Raw genomic sequence first — 21,390 nt, forward strand, 5'->3', positions numbered from 1 at the left:
AATGCTCTGGGTTTTAAGAGCTATGAAACAAATGAAAGAAAGTTTGAGCCCCTTTTTTCAGATGGAAATGCTTAAAGGGGCTCAAACTTTCTTCCATTTGTAATAATACACATTTCCAATATATATATATATATATATATATATATATATATATATTCAGTACACCGAGCAAACATAACACTATTTACACACACAATGGTAAGTGTAATTAATAAAGTGTTGTATTGATGACACAGCCTCCAGGCCTTCCCTCACTCTGCATTGTTTCTCACGGCAGCGCTGACGTCACCGTCGCCATTGACTCAACAACAAGCTCAGCGCGAGGAAGCTAACGCTAACGACCTCAGAGCTGCTCCGCTCGCGCTGTAAAATGGCTGGTGCTGAAGATGGAGAGTAGAAAACAATTAAATACAATATAAGAAGAGATAAAGTGACACCAGGACAAGGACAACCTCGACGTTGGTCGTGGTATTATTTCTCTCTTATAAGGTAGGGTTAAAGATTCGTTAAAAACCCGTCTAATACAGGCGTTTCCTCGGTGTTTCGATGTTGTCCAGGCGACTGCGCTACACTGACATCGCATCGGTTCAGACAGCAAACCGAGTCGGTTATAAACCGTTACTATTATACATGTTATCATATTGTTTCGACATGTTAAAGAAATTTATAATCATTTGGGTAAAAGAAAGAGATTCTGGTTCAGTATAAGGTAGCCGGTGCGGGCTGTTAGCCAGCTAGCATCTTCCCTGTAAATCATGTTGACAGAGACCTTCTGTTTCTGTCTCGTTTATTTTAAGGAGCAGATTGTTGGCTGTATTAATTGTTAGAATGTGTTATGTAACAGAAACGACCAAATAATAAGGTTTATATTGTATTTCTGAATCATATTAAAAAGACTTGGATCCTAGCTGAATGTTAATTATTTAAGTTACATTACCTGATGTAATTAAATAATCTAAATTGCTTTATTATTATTATTATTATTATTATTTTAGAGTTATTCATGTCTCTTTTACAGATAAATGATCCTTTTATAACATTTCCTTTACCATCCCTTCGTCAGTTTCTTCATAATCATAGCATTAACATTATTTCTGATCTGTTTATATGCTGTGTGATGGCATGGGTCACTATTGCGTGTTGCACGTTTATGCCACTTTTATGTTCATCCATATGGCATTCCTTGCACTCTTCCTGGAGAACGGATTAAAAAACGCACTAAAAACCAGATTAATTCGACAAGGAACAATGGCTTCACAATATCCTGACAGCATCTCCGTCAACTGAGCATGTGTAAGAGAGGGTAGGCGCACGCCAAGCTTAGTGGTCATGAATAACACATGATGCCATTCCATAAGATCACACACACACACACACACACACACCAAACCGTATAGGTGCAGAGAGAAAAGCGACAGTGTCCTAAATATAAGCGAAGGACAGAGGCTTGCACTGTGGGTAAGGTGTCAGATTTTCTCATATGGTTAAACGTGGTCTCATTATCAGGAATAAGAGAGTATTGTTATCTTCCCGTGATCATCAGCTGTCATTGTGTCTTTGTTATTTTATCCTCTACTGTTATCTGTGAGATTTTGTATATTGTGACAATGGTCAGGATGTAAGCTTAAATGTGAAGTTAAGTCATATGTAATAAAAAAACCCAATATATTTTATATTTTATGGATAACGTATTGTTTTGCAGCTGCAAAAAATTTCCTGTGTTGAGCGATGAAGGGTGTAACCTTGTTATTCTGTTACTGCACGTCATGTGCATATTTTAATATATGCTATTTAATCAGTGCTCAGTGTCGGACCTATTTGGTAGTATGTAAAATATATGAGACTTACTGAATTTTGTTCTCCTGTAAATAATTATATTTAAAATGCAAACATCTCCTGTTCCGCTTTGCATGATAATATTGTGCAATGATACGATATGCATGATAAACAGGGCTAATGTCTGCCTGTTGGAAATCAAAGGTTGTTATTAAGACTCATTTGGTTTGTTTTTGTTGCTGTTATTATCACTTTCCTCAGTCCTACGTAAGTCACTGTCCTGGATGAGCTGTGTGTTTTGGCACAAGAGATGTGGGATATAACGTGTTAGAGCAGACGACTGATGAGATGCAGATGGAAACAGACGTTGTTATCTTATCCAGGCTCTGCCAGAACAGACCTGCTTGTTATAACTGTTGTATCTGCCTGCCATCAGGCCAGACTATATACTCCTGACATTTCAAATGTAGGTCATGCATTGTGCTGGGAATGAAATAGTCTAATGCCAGCTGTCATGTGCTCTAATCAGTGGATTATTTTCTTTCCTTTTTAAAAAAATTTTAATTTTTGACAAATGCCACTTTCAAAATTTGCTAGAATATTACATTTTAATTAACACATAGTATTTCTAAGACTGACATTTCTCTGTGCCAGGGTGCCACAGTGCTAAGCAGCAATCATGGACACCACTACGTCTATAAAGATGACCACTATAGCCATCCAGAACCTCTTCAGCTATGTGGAAGAGGAGAATCTGGCTGCCCTTAAAGCCCACCTGGAAAAGTTTAAAGAAGTGGATGGCCGCAGTGACGTAAGTGAATAAACATCTCTTTTTTTAGCTTTAATTAAAAAGATCAAACTAAGCGACTTTTACCTTTGCACGTTCAGATAAAGTTTTTAAAAAATATATAATTCCATAGTCTCGTCTATAATTCTCGTCTTCACTCTCACAGCTAATGTAAATATTTATACACACATAATTTAACGGAGTAATGCAATTTTTGTTCTTGCATTCTGACTGTCTGGTTTTCTCTCGTAGAATGGCCAGACCCCTCTAATGCTGGCTGCAGAGCAGGGCAGTTTGGAGATTGTCCAAGAACTCATCAGACGAGGTGCCAATGTCAATCTGGATGATGTGGTAAGCAAAACTTCAGACATCCTAGTGCTAGAAACATTAGTCCTGCATCACATGTAGGACAAGGTCGTCTCTCGGTAAACGGTATGCAGCAAGTAGAAACACACGCATGTATTCACCGTTTAAGCATTTACTTTACTGCCTGCATTCCCCACTGTTACTGTGGCAACAGTGGCCAACTTTGCAGTTTCCATGGTGACCGGCTGCTCTGCTTTTATCCCATAGGACTGCTGGTCTGCCTTGATCTCTGCAGCTAAGGAGGGGCATGTGGAGGTGGTAAAAGAGCTTCTGGATAACAGCGCTTATATTGAGCACAGAGACATGGTGAGACACACCCCGGAACATAAATATGAGGATGGAATGCTGCAAGCATTTCATTTTATAGTTAATCTAATTGTAGCAAAAATTTCATGTTGTGTATTGACAAAGAATACACGGTTATACTTTAGTTCACTAAGCTATGCAGTGAATCCAGTATGTACACAGTTTTCATGCCGTCATGAAAAGATGAACAGCTTATTCATGCAGCAATATCGATCCGTACTAATGCAAACATTAAAGTCGAATTTTAACATTTAGCACACACATAAAAAATTTAATTACTGCATGAATTACAAGAATCAGATATGATTTTATATTCCAGTAACCATAATCATCGAATCATCAATTTGTACATTTAAATTGCAGCATATGCGCATAAACCATGCATAAAATGTGCAAGTAATTAATATGATAAAAATGCTGTTTGCTTTTTGCCTTAAATAGTAAAATGCTACATATTTTCTTGGCAAATGGACTGTAATCTGATAACGAGCAGGATTTAAGTACTGAAATTCAATTCAAGATTTTAATTATAATTCATGATATACAATTGATTCCATTACCTAGACAGGTTTTTGACAATACCTCTATGCTTTTAAAATCAAGGTCAGCTTTGCTATAAATGCTGGGACCTATTTTTGAGATGACTTGATTTTCTATAATATGAAACCAAGTAGGCTAATTAAATTAAAATTATACAGATTACAGTGTTTTTATACAGATTAAGCACAGTTAAACACCCAATATAAATAATTATTTGACATGCCTAGTGCCACGGTATTAACAAGTTAAATATTGAAAGAACATTCTGCCTCTTTTAGTTGTTTTGATATTAAATAGACATTTATATGGGTGCATGATAATGGAACCTGTTTATACTGTTCAGGGAGGCTGGACTGCTCTCATGTGGGCTGCATATAAAGGTCGTGTGGAGGTTGCAACGGTTCTCCTGGAGAACGGGGCCAATCCCAACACGACAGGACAGGTAAAATAATAAAAAATCGATCGTTTTTGAATATAAGATGCTATTTTGATTTTCTAAAACCCCACTGAATAAAGCAAGATCCCATGCTGATAATTTTCTGTTGAGTCTTAATTGAATGTCCATCAGTTTGCACTTTTGTTTAGCAGTATAGTGTATACCCCATCATTTGGGCTGCTGGCAGAGGTCATGCTGAAATCGTCAAGCTCTTGTTAAAGGAAGGAGCAAAAGTCAACTGTTCTGACAAGGTGAATTAACCCAGGTTGAACTAGAACAACTAGCTCTCTTTAAATATTTTTATATTGTTAACATGTGTGGCTGATTTTTGGATGTATATTTTCTGCTCTCAGTATGGCACCACTCCATTGATCTGGGCTGCCAGGAAGGGCCACTATGACTGTGTGATGCACCTGCTAGAGAACGGCGCTGATGTTGACCAGGAGGGGGCAGTAAGTGCACAGCATCGCTTTAGAATTTACTGTCAAGTTGCAATATTTATTTAGTTTGACTTGAAATTTATTAGGCAAGGTTGTAACACCGGTCTGTTGTGCTTAGAATTCAATGACAGCACTGATCGTGGCTGTAAAAGGTGGCTACACAGAGGTTGTAAAGGAGCTGTTGAAGAGGAACCCCAATGTTAACATGACTGATAAAGATGGCAACACAGCCCTGATGATCGCAGCCAAGGAGGGCTACACCGAGATTGTCCAGGATTTGCTGGATGCAGGGACCTACGTCAACATCCCTGACAGGGTGAGTCTAACATGAGCTATGAACTGTGTGCATGTGTTTAAAGCTCAGACAAGTCGTTTCCAAAGTTTGCTTTTGTTGTTTTGCTCCGGGAATACAAAGTTAATTTTATTAAAGTATAAGCAAAGCTTACCTAACTGCCAGTTAATATTATGCAGTATATGCGTATGCTTTCCTCCTACTGCCTCTAGTTAAATCATAATAATAAAAGCATTTTTTTTCTTTTAAATATTTTCAAACGCCTAATGTTAATACTTATCTATTTTGGTGTTAAAGGAGAAATTTGGTTTAGAAATTTTTTTAGGTTAACTTCTTAAAATTTCTTTTACACAAAGAGATTAATTGTAGTATGTGGTTGTTTTTGTAATAAATGTTTAGAGTGGTGACACAGTGCTGATTGGAGCTGTTCGGGGGGGCCATGTAGAAATTGTGCGAGCCCTGCTGCATAAGTATGCTGACATCGACATCAGGGGACAGGTAACATCCTTGTTATACTGATCAATAGGACTCGTGTATAAAATCAGATCACATAGTTCATCAATCCTTTGTTATAAATTTGTTTTTGTCTGCACCAGGACAATAAGACAGCTTTGTACTGGGCTGTAGAGAAGGGCAATGCCACCATGGTCAGAGACATCCTGCAGTGTAACCCTGACACAGAGACCACTACCAAGGTACAGGGGGATAAAAATCAGTTTTGTCTTTAATAAGTGGACTATTATTTAAAAACAAACAAAAAAGCAGCTATCCTAAAGTACCAGTGTGTTTCAGGATTCTGAGACTCCCTTAATCAAAGCTACCAAGATGAGAAACATTGAAATTGTGGAGCTACTCCTGGACAAGGGGGCGAAAGTGTCCGCTGTGGATAAGGTAAGACTGAGCCATTGTACGTTGTCGTGTACAGTTTATAACAAAAATGTAGGCACATTTTTGACATGGCATTCTGGGTTTTCTTCCTTCTGATAGAAAGGGGATACACCTCTTCATATTGCTATTCGTGGGAGGAGCCGCAGACTGGCTGAGCTACTTCTGCGCAACCCTAAAGATGGCCGCCTGCTCTACAAGCCCAATAAGGCAGGAGAGACACCATACAACATCGACTGCAGCCACCAAAAAAGCATTCTTACTCAAATTTTTGGAGCCAGTGAGTACCTAACAGTGTCTTTCTTTAAGCTAAATCTGTTTTAAACCAAACACATAAACAACCTATTGTTGACTAATGTTGTGACCTAATGTTGACTTGATTTTTCTGATATTATTTATTGTATGCTGTTGTGATTATGATTTTGCTAACATGGACTAAACGTGTATTTTCCCCTCAGGACACCTGTCCCCCACTGAGACAGATGGTGACATGCTGGGCTATGACTTGTACAGCAGTGCACTGGCTGACATCCTGAGTGAACCCACCATGCAGCCTCCTATCTGTGTTGGCCTGTACGCTCAGTGGGGCAGCGGCAAGTCCTTCTTGCTCAAGAAATTAGAGGGTGAGTGCTAGGGTGACCAACAGGTACACAATTACAATAAAAGTGAATAAACATGACTTCTGTGACTACAGTAACTGTACCTAGGACCACTGATTTTTGTTCATATTACTGCATCTAAAACATGATTGATATAAGAAATGCTTTGGAATTTTCTCCCTTTAACAGATGAGATGAAGACATTTGCAGGGCAGCAGATTGAGCCACTGTTCCAGTTTTCTTGGCTAGTGGTGTTCCTGTCACTCTTGCTGTGTGGCTCTGTGGCTCTACTCCTTGGCTTTACTGTGGACCCCAACCTAGCCATTGCTGTTTCCCTCAGCCTTCTGGCTCTGCTCTACTTGTTCTTTGGTAAGTAAATAAAAACAAATTAAAACGTTTTGCTTTTGTTATTGTTTCTGAGAAAGATTTGCATATTTTTAAACACAAGAGGGCAGTGTAGGCAGTCCTAATCTTTTTTATTTATTTTATTTTATTTTATTTTATTTTTAGTTGTTTATATGGAGATCTAGCATGAATTCATTTCTTGTCTTTCTTTTTCATCTCTCCTAAGTGGTTGTATACTTTGGGAGTAGGCGTGAAGGCGAAAGCTGGAACTGGGCTTGGGTTCTCAGCACTCGGCTCGCTCGACACATTGGCTACTTGGAGCTACTGCTGAAACTCATGTTTGTTAATCCTCCAGAGCTGCCTGAGCAGACCACACGGGCACTGCCTGTCAGGTAGTAAAACTTCCCTGTGCCTTAACTCTATCTTAATTTCTTGGACTTAACATTTTGCTGCCCATATTGTTATTATTATTTTTTAACTATAAATAAGAAACTATGTATGAAATAGTGACTGTTTGGGGTTTATTAAAAAAAAAAATCAATTAAGGAATTAAGTATTTTTAATACCTAATATGATAAATGGAAAGTAAACATAGTATTTTAAAATTTACATTTTATAAATTTGCATCCTTACAATAACTTATCACAGTGAAACAAAATAGATGCATTTTTGCCATTTTGAAAATGGCTTTTTTTTTATGTGACTGTTTGTTTTCAGGTTCTTGTTTACAGATTATAACAGGCTGTCCAGTGTAGGTGGAGAGACATCCATGGCAGAAATGATTGCCACTCTCTCTGATGCCTGTGAAAGAGAGTTTGGCTTTATGGCCTCCAGATTATTCCGCGTCTTTAAGACAGAGGACACTCAAGGTAAAGGTCGTTCTGTTTCCCATCACTAACATGAAAGTGCCTTTTCTTTCAAATACAATTTAAAATATCACCAGACATTCACGCGGTCTTTTCTAATAAACACCAGGCAAAAAGAAATGGAAGAAGACATGCTGCATCCCATCCTTTGTGATCTTCCTTTTCATCCTGACTTGCCTGATCACGGGCATGGCTTTGCTGGCTGTCTTCAAGGTAGACAGCCGCAACCAGACGGTAAATGCTGTGTTGGTTGCCATGGCAAGCGTGGTGGGCCTGGCTCTTCTGTTGAACTGCAAAACATGGTGGCAGGTGACTGACTCAGTGCTGAACTCACAGAGGAAGAGGCTGCACAGTGCTGCTAACAAGATGCAAAAACTCAAGAGTGAAGGCTTCATGAAGGTGAATATAGGCTACATATTCATGTTTAGGCGTGGGTAGTTCTTTTCAACAGTGTCTTGTAATTTGATCTTGTAAATCATTAGCTGTAAAAAAAGGCTGGCTTCGTATGTGCATGTTATTTGAAAAAGGTATTTGAATCTGTGACTTTTTTTTTTTTTTGGAAACCCCCGTAATGAAATACATAGTACAGATTCTTGCTTGAGCTAATGTTGTTTAAGAAAGAAATATGTTGGTCTGCCTAATTTTTTTATTAAGTTCTTTGTTTGTTGCCTTGTCAAGTTGGGAAAACATAACAAATTGTTAGTAAATAACTTGCAGAAATGCACAGCTTTGACCTAACACTGTCATGACTAACATGAAGTATACATTTTCTAGGTGCTAATTACAAAGTCAGTCTTGTTCTAAGCAGGCGAAATTTTTCATATGAAATTAATATCCTTTTGTACACTTTTAAACATCTAATAGAAACTGATGTGTTAATTTTAAGTCGTTGGTTGGATAAGTTATAAGTAAGCATATACACTTTACAAATCTGTTTTGTGTTTACAAATCTGCTACTTTGACATCAGCCCTAAAGATTCAGTCTAACATCCATAACATTAAATATGCTTGATTTGGATGAATTAGTGGTTTCTTTATAATACAAGGCATGTCTGTTACATGCATACATATTGCACATTGTGTAGCCTCACACTGTTTCCTTTACTTTACCTTACTTAACAGGTGTTAAAAAGTGAGGTGGAACTCATGGCAAAAATGGCAAAGACTATCGACAGCTTCACCCAGAATCAAACACGTCTAGTTGTCATCATCGATGGTCTGGATTCTTGTGAGCAAGACAAAGTTTTGCAAATGCTGGATACGGTGAGGAAAAGTAGCCTACAATACTTGTCAGCCAGCAGAGGTCTCTGCTGTTTCACTTTTTTTTTTAAAAAGACGACTTGGTATTTCTTTCCCAATAAAATGAAACTGGAGCAACAATTTATGTCCCTTATTAGCATTTCTGCATGAATGGTTTTATTGTCAACAATACTTTCAAAACCCCAAATTATTTTTCTTCTTTATTACTCATGCTCACTTGTACCACACTGAAGAAGAAATGAAACATGCTTAGCTACACGTGTTGCAGAGACATTTTATAGTTATTTATTAGTTAATGTTGTACAGTAACATTTATTTCAACATATTGTGCTTCATCGCATGTTGAATCCAGATGTCACTGTACTGTGTTTATCGTATGCTGCCTTCTTGTCATTCTTTTCATATCCAGGTGAGGGTGCTTTTCTCCAAAGGTCCGTTCATCTCTATCTTTGCCAGTGACCCTCACATCATAATTAAAGCGATTAACCAGAACCTGAACAGTGTACTGCGTGACTCCAACATCAACGGCCACGATTACATGCGCAACATCGTACACCTGCCCGTCTTTCTCAATAGCCGAGGCCTCAGCAGTGCTAAGAAGATGTGTGCACCACCTGCAGCCAACGGAGAAACAGGAAATTCAGAGGGTGAGTCAGATTACCTGATATAGAGTCTACAGCTACTTGCCTACTGTTCTCAGTAATTGTGAAAAGAAAAATCATTGTCAAAATGATACCAGTGCAAAGCGTTGTAGCATATTACATGTTTAAAGTGTTAATAACATTTCTTGCACTTTTAAAACATTTGAAACTTGTGAAATATACAGCTCTGCAATAGCTTACTTTTTAAATGCATATCTTTTTGACATTTTTAGTGTTGAGTACCTGAACTTCTTGCCTGTATGTGCTTCTTTTTATACAGGTTGGCATGAGGAACTGGACAGAAAGCTATCCCAAAATAGTATTGGTGAAATGGCTAAGCTGGGTAGTAAGAGCACTTTGAATCGCAGGGTAAGCCTGCCCTCCTGCATCATGTCAACTTCATGGTTTGGCCTTTCTTAAGCTAAATTGTAGATTTTTGTATTTTTGACTGTAGACAAAAACACAAAAATCATATGGTCAGAGTATCTTGACTGAAATGGGTTTGATTGAAAAATCCTCCACTATAACACTAAGAAAAAAGCAGTATTGGGGTGACTTTCACCCAGAGCTTATTTTCAGCATTTATATAAGTGTCCGTATCAATTCAGTTGTGGGTATCTTTTGGATAAGGACAAGGTGGAGACAGTATGGAGACACTCCAGACAGCACTGTTACATTGTTTAATATGGAAGCCAAATGAAAAAAAAAAAAAAAAGTAGTTTTAGAGTTTAAAATGCTGAACAGTTGTGTGGAAGCAATATATTTTGAGTAAGTTAATAAATTACTAACACGTTAGCCCTACAAAAATCACTTACAGTATGATAACCATGTGTCTTTCTCTGTTTAGGACACATACCGGCGTCGTCAGATGCAGAGATCCGTCACGCGCCAAATGTCCTTTGACTTCTCTAAGTTGCTGGTCACTGAGGACTGGTTCAGTGACATCAGCCCTCAGACTATGAGAAGACTTCTCAACATTGTGTCTGTCACAGGTGAGACCTACTACCAGGTTACTTGTGTGTTTTCTATCATACAAACCCCTTGCTGGGACACCAAAATGTGAATCTTTTGCCCAGGTCGATTACTGCGGGCCAATCAGATCACTTTTAACTGGGACCGGCTGGCGTCCTGGATCAACCTGACTGAGCAGTGGCCCTACCGAACATCGTGGCTTATCCTGTACCTGGAGGAGACAGAAGGAATTCCCGAACAGGCCACACTCAAAAGCATCTATGAAAGGTTAATCCCTGATTAATGTAGCATCAGATGCCCAAAACATTTTTTTTCTTAGATGTATAAATATATAATAAAAAAATATTTAGCTGTCAGATTAACACTTAGTATTATGTTAACAGATCTCCAATTAATATCTAGAGATATTAAGGTGTCCGTTTAATAGTCCACATAAGCAAGCGGCATATACAGTCATGTTCATAATTTAGTGCCCCCTCTTTTAATTCAAATAGTTTTTTGTGTAAAAACAATAAAATCATCTGATTATTGTGGGTCTTAGTATTAGGCAAATGCAACCTCATATAAACAACAACATGTGAAAATATCCCTGATGATCAAAAGTGAAAAAAATTATATCAGGGATATAACATATTTTCTTAGATTTCATACTAATTTCCCCAAATTTTTTGATTCAGTAAAGCTGCTTTGCTACAATGACTATTGGTAAAAGTGCAGTAAATAAAATCTAATTGAATTTGAAAAAGGGCCTTACAAGTACCCCCATGATTCCATTTTTCTTTACAACATTATTTCAGTTCATTGAGGTTTTAACGGTATTCTCTTATGCTCACCTCTCTTCAGGTCCTGCCACAGCATTTCAGTTGATTTGAGGTTTAGACTTTGACTTGGCCATTCCAGATCCCTGATTCTTTTTTTTTTTTTCATCCATTTTGATTTAGATTTAGTGATGTGCTTCGGGAATTTTATATATAGTCCAGAAAGTATTCATAGGTCTTGGCATTTATTAGCGTTTCGTATTTAATTGATGGATTAAACAGACGTTTTACAAAATAATGGTGCAGCAACTTTTTTTTTTAAATCAAAAACTGAAAGTTCTCATTTCGACAAGTGTTCAGACCATCTTTAACAATCATCTACACTCATTTCACACCTGAATTTGGCCGGTCTCATCTATTGTTCCTAGCAAATCCTCTCAAGCTTGATCAAATTGGATGAGTATCTTTGACCTTCCAGCTTTAAGTCTCTTAACAGATGTTGTGTGGGGTCTGGGCTTTGGCTGGGTCACTCAAGGACATTCAGAGTATGAAGCCACTCCAGCATTGTCTTGGCTATATGCATTCGGTTGTTGTCATGTTGAAGGTGAAACCTTTTGTCCCTGTTTGAGGTTGTGTGCCCCCATGAGCAGGTTTTTTTTTTAAGTATCGCTTTGTATTTCTCTTTGTTTCTCCTTCCCTTAATTTTGGCTAGTTTCCCTTTTCCTGCCACTTAAAGCACAGCATAACATGATATTAACATCACAATACTTCATTATAGGTAGGGTTTTGATTTGCAGTACCTGGCTTTTACACTGTAAAAGGTGATTAGTAAGCGGAAGTATCTTAAGTCTATATATCTAATTAAGTCAATATATCTAATTTCTATGTAAGATTAAAACATAGCAAATAGAGATTATTAAGCCTGTTCCTTGATGGTTTAAAATGTAGTTTCTTTCAAGAATAATCTTCAAACACAACAAAAAATTTATGCTTAACAATGAGTTTGTCTTGGAATAGGCCAATATTTGGTTTAAAATTAGAATATTGTAGATTAATCTGACTAAATTTAAGATATTTATTGTGTTTTGTAGATATATTTTTTTTGCTTTGACATTTTGGGTTATTAATGTATTAGGTTAATAGATAGGTTATTAGATTAATGGCCGAAAAGGTAAAATAATCCCTTTTTAATTCATTAATTACAGTAACACCTGTACACCTGCTTATTCATACAGTTACCCCATCAGCCAATCAACTGTCTAATCTCTCTATTTCAGCAGTTCAACATGGTCTTAGAATATACTCAAAGGTTTTATTTTAGTCAATGTAGATGTAATGTTTCTGTCTTTCTGTGTAACAGAATTTCCAAGAACATTCCCACCACTAAAGATGTAGAGCCATTGCTGGAGATAGATGGAGACGTTCGGAGTTTTGAAGTATTCCTCTCCTCTCGCACTCCAGTGCTGGCTGCTCGAGATATCCGCACCTTTCTACCCTGCACGGTCAACCTGGACCCTAAGCTCAGAGAGATTATAGCAGGTTAGAAACTTACAGCTGGCCTCCTGATTGATAAGTATTGTAGATCAGGAATAAAGTTGAACCCTAATGTTGTGGTAAACACATGCAGCAGCTTAAAGGAAGAGTTGTGCGAACAGGTTTTTCTGCATTTATGCAGTTATGGCCAAAATTGTTGGCACCCCTAAGTTTTTTCCAGAAAATCTTATATTTCTCACAGAAAGTATTGCATTAACACATGTTTATTCCCTGTATTGGAACAAAACAAAAAGGGGAGGAAAAAAAGCTAATTTTAAATATTGTCACAAAATAATTGCGCACTTTCAAAATTGCAGTTAAATAAGATTGTTTTAAGCATGTGATCCTACTTTAAACTTACCTGGGGCAAGTAACAAGCTTGGGCAATATAAAAATCCCACCTGAACGTAGATAAAAAGGAGAGTTGTTTACTTAGTCTTTGCATTGTGTGTCTGTGTGTGCCACACTAAGCATGGACAACAGAAAGAGGAAAAGAGAACCAACATTGTGGAAAAATATCAACAATCTCAAGGGTACAAGTCCATCTCTCAAGATCATTATCAAGAAGTTTGCAACCCATGGCACTGTAGCTAATCTTCCTGGGCGTGGACGGAAGAGAAAATTTGATGAAAGGTTGCAACACAGGAAAGCCTGGATGGTGGATAAGCAGCCCCAAACAGGTTCCAAATAAATTTAAGCTGTCCTGCAGACTCAGGGAGCATCAGTGTCATTTTAAATAAAATGAAACGCTATGGCAGGAGACCCAGGAGGACCCCACTGCTGACACAGAGACATAAAAAAACAAGACTACAGTTTGCAAAAAAAATGGACTTGAGTAAGCCAGGATCCTTCTGGGAAAATGTCTCGTGGACAGATGAGACCAAGATAGAGCTTTTTGGTAAAGCACATCATTCTACTGTTTAGCGAAAATGGAATGAGGCCTACAAAGAAAAGAACACAGTACCTACAGTCAAATATGGTGGAGGTTCAAAGATGTTTTGGGGTTGTTTTGCTGCCTCTGGCACTGGATGCCTTGACTGTGTGCAAGGCACCATGAAATCTGAGGATTCCCAAAGGATTTTGGGTCGCACCAGTGTCAGAAAGCTGGGTTTGTGTCCGAGATCTTGGGTCTTCCAGCAGGACAATGACCCCAAACACTCCAAGCACCCAGAGATGGATGGCAACAAAGCGCTGTAGAGTTCTGAAGTGGCTAGCAATGAGTCCAGTTCTAAATCTCATTGAAGACCTGTGGAAAGATCTTAAAATTGCTATTGGAAAAAGGCGCCCTTCCAATATGAGAGACCTGGAGCAGTTTGCAAAGGAGTGGTCCAAAATTCCGGGTGAGAGTGTTCAGGTGTTGTCCAGCCCATTTTTTGACTTTTGTGTGACATTATGTCTAATTAGTTTTTTTTCTCCCTTTTTTGTTTGGTTCCAATACACACAAAGAGAATAAACGTGTACAGCAAAACGTGTTAATGCAATACTTTTCTGTGATAAATACTTGGTTTTCTGGAAAACAATCCCGTCCACTTTGATAGAAATGTCTGTACACCTGCTCATCTATGCATTTATTTCATTACTCAGGCATGTAGCAGCAGCACAATGCATAAAAAATAATGCAGATACACGTCAAAAGCTAATTATTCATATCCAACATCTGAATGAGGAAAAAAATTATGACTTTAACTAAAAAGAAGTTTACTGTAACTTAAGTAAGTGGTTGTTACAACCATGTTGAGCAGAAAAACATCTCAACTAAAACTGCACAGTTGAAGATTAGAAAAAAAAAATCACCTGGTCCTTTTTCTGTCTTTTTAACTATCTAGTTTTGGCCCATTATTCCCTCATATTTAGAGATGTTTTTTCCCCTGCTTAACATGGTTGTAAAGAGTGCTTACTTAAGTTACAGTAAACTTCTTTTCTCAAACCTGTCTTGCCATTTATTTTCTTCTGCCTTTTCTTATCAAAGCCATTTCACCTACTGGTCTGTGTATCACTGGCACTTGATTGGCTGTTTGGATAACTGCATAAATGAACAGGTGTTCATATTAAATTGGATGATGAGCGTATACCTACTGCCAAGTAGGTGTTCGGACCATGAAGGATAATAGACTGAAGTAGTAGATGTTAGATTTTGTGTTTCTCTATCACTGGATGCCTTGTACTGTAGTAGACTGCAGCTGCTCTGCTTCCTGCCTCCTCAGATGTCCGTGCTGCTCGGGAGCAGATGAACATGGGTGGGATTACTTATCCTACGCTGCCCCTGCAGGACCCTGGCGTCCGCCCCACATCCATCTACAGCCAGCATTCCTCAGCCTGCTCACCCACCGCCTCATACAACGGGCCATACAATGTGACCGGTGTGTCCCCACAGCCCCATAGTGCCTTCTACAGCACCGTAGCTGGCCCTCAGCACCCATATTACAACAGGGTAAGTCTCTCTACAAAGGCTCCCTTCAGCCTTGAGACAGTGCTGCAGCTGAGTTGGAACAGCAGTCTGGGCTCTGGTTTCATTCTACAGTGATTGATACAATAAATATTTGCATGGTTATACAAGCTTTCTCTTAAACATGTTTAAAGTTCTGTATGACATTAGGGACACTCTGGTTCTTTAGGACAGAAGACTATCTTATTTTATCTCTACATTTTGTTTGACTGTTTTGAGGGGATCTTCTTATCCCTAAATAAAAGACGCTGTACATTTTAGATACTTTAGCACCAGAAAGCTGGAATCGTTGGTATCCAATACGTTTCCAGTGAAATGGTACCACCAGGACTGAATGGTGCTTGTGGACAGGGCTAGATGACTAAACACTATTTATTGCTGATTGAGACAAGCATTAGGTATGTGCAATAGTCTGTTAAAAAGCATGCCAGAACAAGTAAAGATTTTCTAGTTACAACCAATATACACTGGTAAACCAAATGGACAATAAGGAAAAAGAACACATTTAATTAATTAATTTTGCAATCTTTTTTTATTTTTTTTATTTCTCAGTAATTGTTTCCTGTTTTTGTTCCAGTCCTTGATTTTAAATGAATAATAATAAGATTGACACAACTTTACTAATAGCCTGTCTATTTATTTAACGAATGTGGAAGATTTTGTAAATGAGTACCCTGCTTAGAATTCAACTCCAATCTGTATTTTTTCCCTCTGGTTTGGAAACTTATATATTTTTTATTTATATTCTCCCTGATGATAGATCATTATCATATTTAATTTTATCATTTTTTTTAATTTAAATTGTTTTAAGTTGTATGTTCTGTATGTTACAATCTCAATGTTTTTCATAGAATGTATTTATTTGTGAGTGTGTGTGTGAGAGAAAGAGTGAGCATTTGTGTTACATTTTCAGTTGTAAATTTTTGTTTCCTTTTCCAAAATTCCCTCTCCCAGCCTTATTTCCCCCACCATGTTTATGTGCTGCCCCGGCAGTACACTGGCAGCTCCCATCACATTTACATCCCTGCACCTCCACGCCCACTCATTAAAGCGAACCATCCCAGGGAGCCTAGCTCTGCAATCGTAAGTACTGGACCCTAGTGGCAGTGCCTTGTACCTAGACCGCCTCTAATGTTACTGTCTTCCTGTGTATCATGTCTCATTTTCAGCTCTTTTACTCATAGATGTGCTTTTTCTTCAGCGCTAACAATTATTCTGCATCCAACAGGACAAATTTCTGTTCATTAAGGTCTTACGTAGTCAGAGAATCAGAGCTTTTCTTTTTTCGTAATTCTTGGTTGTGTGAAAAATTAATGATAGTTCACAATTATTTTTTTGTCCTTTTCTGTTTTTTTTTATTTCTAACTCTTAATAGTTGTAACATTTATGCAGATTACTTTGCACTGTGTGTGCGTGAGTGAGTGTGTGTGTGTGTGAGTGAGAGAGAGAACAGTTAAGTTCCTGCCGTCTGTTCACACACATGCACACAGTGTCACTGACGTCAACCACCAGCTGTCTAATGCTCACTGGAGCCCATAGTGGAATAGAAACTCCACCTGCTTTGCGAAAAACATACCTGCTCCCTTGATACACTTCTTCCCCCTGTTTCATAGCAAATGGCCTATATGTGGTTCCCTCACATTCTCCACCTCCTCTGTCTCTTCCCTCCTCTCCTTCTCTCCTTTTAAGCAGCAGTTTAAGGTAGCACCTTTGAAAACGAAGCAGGTACTGAATTCCTCTAGACTTGGCTTAAACACTGCTGCTGTGCTGCCCTGTTTATTCTGCTTGTCCTTAAGAAATGCACTCTCTTTCCTTCCCTTATGCGCACTTCTTGCACCAAGCCCTCCCAGCATGCCCTTTGGGAACTGAGCTACAGTAGTCAAAGCGGGAAGGAGGAAATTTATATCTCTAAATATTGTTTAAAAGGTGTAAATATAAAGCTTGAGAAGCAATGAAGCAGCATGTTTTACTCAGGTGTCCAATTCCTTTTCATAATTTACATGTCATAAATGCCTAATAATTTTAAGAAGGCAGTATCACTCCTTCCCCCAAAGCAGCGTTTTTTTTTTATAGTTTGCCAAAAATATATATTTATATCCAAGATGTCTTTGAATTTCACCTCTTACACTGACCTTAAAGTGCCTTAAAATTTTATGAAACTGTTACCTTGATCCTTTGTCACAGATTTCACATAAACACAAATTTCACACAAATCCTACTACTACATTAATTAAAAATGTATAATGCAGAATTAGCACTGTGCTGCAGTTCTCTTTGGGAAAATGTCACATATTGTAGAGCAAAAATGGATGTGACTTTAACTATAACACCTTTTGTGGTTAAATGTGAACTACACGTAATTCATTTAAGAATACTTCATGTACTGTCTCAGTGCTAAAAACTTTGAAGAATGTCTTTCTAAAAGTTACACAATTTACCTTATGGTGGAGTGATTAGTTAACTATTTTTAACTTACTAGAACAAAAAAAAAGTGTGACCATTTCTGCTTAAAATTCAAGCTCTTCTCTGATTCCCTGGATAGCTTGGATTGCATACTAACAACAAGCATGATATTTGGATTTTTGCCCAATGTGCTTTGGCTACCTCGTTCTAAGGCTCTCAGAAACCTTATAAAATAAAATGTGTAAATTGTGTCATAAATGTGCAGGTGGTACTAATGTGCAGGAACTGATTTTTTTTTTTCTGTTCCTGTATGTTGTGTGCATCAGGGCACTGCTTCTGTGGTGTCAGGCACCCCATCTGTGTTGCTCAGCTCCATGAATACAGACATGGTGTGTGAACGTCTCAGAGTGATGGAAGGCATCGACCAAGTCATGCTGGCCCAGTACACTGCCACTATTAAGAAGGTTTGTTCTTTGTGTGTGTGTGAGAGAGAGCGAGAGAGAGAGAGAGAGTGGAAACGAATTGTGGTGTGCACTTCCCCTATCCAGAGTGAGAATTATGTTGCTTCTAATTGATATTTGTTACAGGCCAATGTCAATGGACGGGTCTTATCCCAATGTAACTTGGATGAGCTGAAGAAAGAAATGAACATGAACTTTGGAGACTGGCAGCTCTTTAGAGGAATTGTGAGTTCATTTAAAGTTCTCTTTGAACATTAAACTATTTTTTTGATTTATTGTTTAAAGAAATATAAAAACAGCATGTGGGACAGAAGTAAACTGATCCAAATTCTGTAAAATTATGTTTTCGTTAATGATCCCAGAAGGTGACCATTGATGCCAAAACCTTTTGCCAGCTGCAGGTGTAATGGAGGCAAAGCTCTAATCAATGCCCATCTTTCCTACATGCAAACTATGCATGTTTAGCCCTCATTACATTTAGTAATGTAATGCTCCCATTGCCCTGTGCCCTCTCATGGCACATTATGCATTGTATAGTTTGTATTATTTAGATAAGCTTATTATAGGGCTAATACTTTTTGAACAGCACTTTTTGAACAGGAGATGCTTTTTTCTTTAATGGCCTTGAATTCCATTGGAATGCACACAATCTTATGGCACCCTGATGTGTGCAGGTGATGGATTTACGTCAATTGGAGAGCCAAGTCCTGCATGAAGAAGCCCCCAGTGAGCAGGGCAGCAGCATGGTGGGTCACGGAGAGACTACTAGGACTCGAAGTATTCCAGGCCATGGCGGACCTGCTAACAATGATAACTCCCCCATGTACAACTTTAACCTTAGCTTTGAGGAACTCTCTAATGTGGGCCTTGATGAGATTCAGAAGAATCCCAATCCCCCATGGATGGTGAGTCTAGTTTTGTGACCTTTGAAAATCCTGTTTCTGTTGTCATACTTGTTAAATTTGACTCACCATATTGCATATTATCTGCAGAACACTACACACCGTACCCCCAGCATGTCCAGTCTGAACTCTCAGGAGTCCTCCAATGAGATCTGCAAACTAACTGACAAGCAACAGGCTGAGTACCGCAATGCCTACCAAGAGTACATTGCCTCAATGTCACAGCTTGAGGCAACAGGCAGTGGGATGGAGAAGCCTGTGCAGCCCCATCCAGGCCAATTTATGCACTCCAACTCTGATGATAAGAATAAAGATGGATGTGATCAAGATGGACGCAAGTCTGCCTCTAAGCGAACTGCTGGAAAACCAGCAGATGCAACTGACTACGCTTCCAGTGAAGCTGCAACTCTAGACCCCATCAGCGAGGAGGATGAAAAGCTTGACCATGGCTCGTCCAAGTCCTTGCTTGGCCGCAAGAGCTCAGCAGAGAAGCTGGGCCTCTTCCAGAGTGCTGACCTGAAGCTGAAAGCCACAGGAGGGCTGCGTTACCAGAAACTGACCAGTGATGATGAAGAGTCAGAGGAGTCTGATAACACCCCCCTGATCAAGGATGGCAAGAAAGTAGAACCCAAGCACTGCGAGAATGAGGATTCATCTTTGGCAAAGGGGAAAGAGTACCTTTCTGACGGCATGCTGGACAAGAAGGACTCTTCTGATTCAGGAGTCCGGTCCAACGAAAGTTCACCCAACCATTCTCTGCAAGATGAGGAGGCTGACCTGTCTCAGTCAGAGAGGACCAACCTTATCGAGCTAGATGAAGAGAGTCTAGCCCGCAAGAGAGGCCTGCCTAATAGTTTGAGTGGTCTCCAGGATCCGGCAGTTGCACGCATGTCGATCTGTTCCGAAGACCAGTGCAGCCTCCTTGCCAGTAGCCCTGAGGAAAGCTGGCCATCTTCTAGAAGCTACAACCTGAACCGCACTCCCAGCAACAACACACTTAACAACAACACCAACGCTCAGCAGGGGAACCGTCCACGCCAGTCAAATGAAAGTTCCAAAACCAACGGCAGCGAGGTCATCGTGACCCCTGGGTCCAGCACAACTACCACCACCTCCACATCCAGCACCCATAATGAGAATGTACGTGTAGTGCATTTGAAGAGAGGCCTGAATCCTGGAGACCCACCTGAGATCTGCACCGTGACCTCTGACACAGTGGTCTTCAGCGAGGAGCGTGAGAGCATCCTGTGAGACCCTGCACCCTAGTTCTAGAAAGTTTTGTTTTAGACATGTGGTGTTGCTCTCCAGATTTCAGTGTTTGTTGTTGTGATGCATGCTCAGTGAAATGTGTAATCCTGATGATTCAGTGATGGCTCTGTATTTCAGTATTAAATAGTGGTAGTCGGTCCACTGTAGTTTACCTAAATAAATGCTGCCTACATCCTTGTTTTATCAGTTACTTTTCTAGAATCAATGTTAAATTTATTTAATAGTCCCTTATGAAATATACAGTTACCAGTATTATTGCTTGATTTGGGTTTCAAATATGTTAAATTGGACAAGGCAAAAACATGAGCCCTCAAGACATCTATGAAAAAAACACTGGTAATTGTAGGCTATAATTAAACACATCAGCTAAGTGTCAGTTACTTTATTAGAAATAATATTTATTGGTTATGAAACACGACTGTGTTGTTTTGTGTTGTGTTGTATTACATTACATTGTCACTTTGCATGCTTACTGTTAAAATATGAGAGGATTTGCTTGAAACTTTAAGCTCTAGACTAAAAGAAAAAAAAATGTTCTTTCTCTAAAGCCAACCTTTATGGTTAAAAGGTATTAATAGTTTCGGTACGTTTTTGGTTCCTGACCTAGAGTATGTAAAGTTTAAGGCTTGAAAAGCATAAGAAGTGTCATGTGTGTGTCTCATTGTAGTTAATGTCAAAAGTGAAGCAACTTAAAAAGCTGCATGCACCAAGCTGTAACTTTGTCTGTTTAATTGTATTAACTGGATGAAGCAAAAAAGAAAGAAAGCGGATGTGCGAACTATCGACCACATAGGGAAAAATAAAATGTGTATGTGATGGTAGCTTTTCTGCTTTCTTGATCTTTTATTCATGTTCAGTGAAATCTTGTTATGTAGGTCAAAAACAACAGAACTGGTTTTGAAATGGCTGTATGAAGTGTGCATCTATAGGATATTTTAAGCAGCAGGTAACATTGCACCATCACAGCAGGTCTCTAATTTGATACTGACCTAGGGTTGTTATTTGTGAGGTATCACATGGTTATCTTGTGTCTCAAATCATACCATTAGGTCGATTGGATAGATAAGCTGTCCCTAGGTGTAAATGGTGCCCGACAATAAACTGGCA

At 38.8% G+C, this 21,390-nt stretch overlaps 1 protein-coding gene across 6 annotated transcripts; it reads left to right on the top strand.

Annotated features, from left to right (window-relative positions):
* The first annotated feature begins 315 nt into the window (after nucleotides 1–315).
* Nucleotides 316–21,104, top strand: kidins220b (kinase D-interacting substrate 220b). Of its 6 annotated transcripts, XM_053488870.1 has the most exons (30): nucleotides 316–489; nucleotides 2,431–2,587; nucleotides 2,816–2,914; nucleotides 3,137–3,235; nucleotides 4,119–4,217; nucleotides 4,361–4,462; nucleotides 4,565–4,663; nucleotides 4,770–4,967; nucleotides 5,343–5,441; nucleotides 5,540–5,638; nucleotides 5,736–5,834; nucleotides 5,931–6,108; nucleotides 6,287–6,451; nucleotides 6,617–6,796; nucleotides 6,999–7,164; nucleotides 7,490–7,641; nucleotides 7,748–8,037; nucleotides 8,761–8,901; nucleotides 9,308–9,545; nucleotides 9,820–9,908; nucleotides 10,387–10,531; nucleotides 10,616–10,778; nucleotides 12,630–12,808; nucleotides 15,007–15,233; nucleotides 16,203–16,331; nucleotides 16,941–16,973; nucleotides 17,978–18,115; nucleotides 18,239–18,337; nucleotides 18,787–19,017; nucleotides 19,105–21,104. In XM_053488870.1, exons 2-30 carry the CDS (start codon nucleotides 2,456–2,458, stop codon nucleotides 20,263–20,265), a joined length of 5,229 nt encoding a protein of 1,742 aa, XP_053344845.1. In that variant the 5' UTR covers nucleotides 316–489; nucleotides 2,431–2,455; the 3' UTR covers nucleotides 20,266–21,104. The 6 variants fall into 6 exon arrangements, with proteins under 6 accessions (XP_053344845.1, XP_053344841.1, XP_053344843.1 ...); XM_053488866.1 differs by lacking the exon at nucleotides 16,941–16,973; XM_053488868.1 differs by lacking the exon at nucleotides 16,941–16,973 and having other exon boundaries at nucleotides 4,364–4,462.
* The last annotated feature ends 286 nt before the right edge of the window (nucleotides 21,105–21,390 follow it).

The sequence above is a fragment of the Clarias gariepinus genome, chromosome 27, assembly GCF_024256425.1.
Source record: "Clarias gariepinus isolate MV-2021 ecotype Netherlands chromosome 27, CGAR_prim_01v2, whole genome shotgun sequence".
NCBI lineage: Eukaryota > Metazoa > Chordata > Actinopteri > Siluriformes > Clariidae > Clarias > Clarias gariepinus.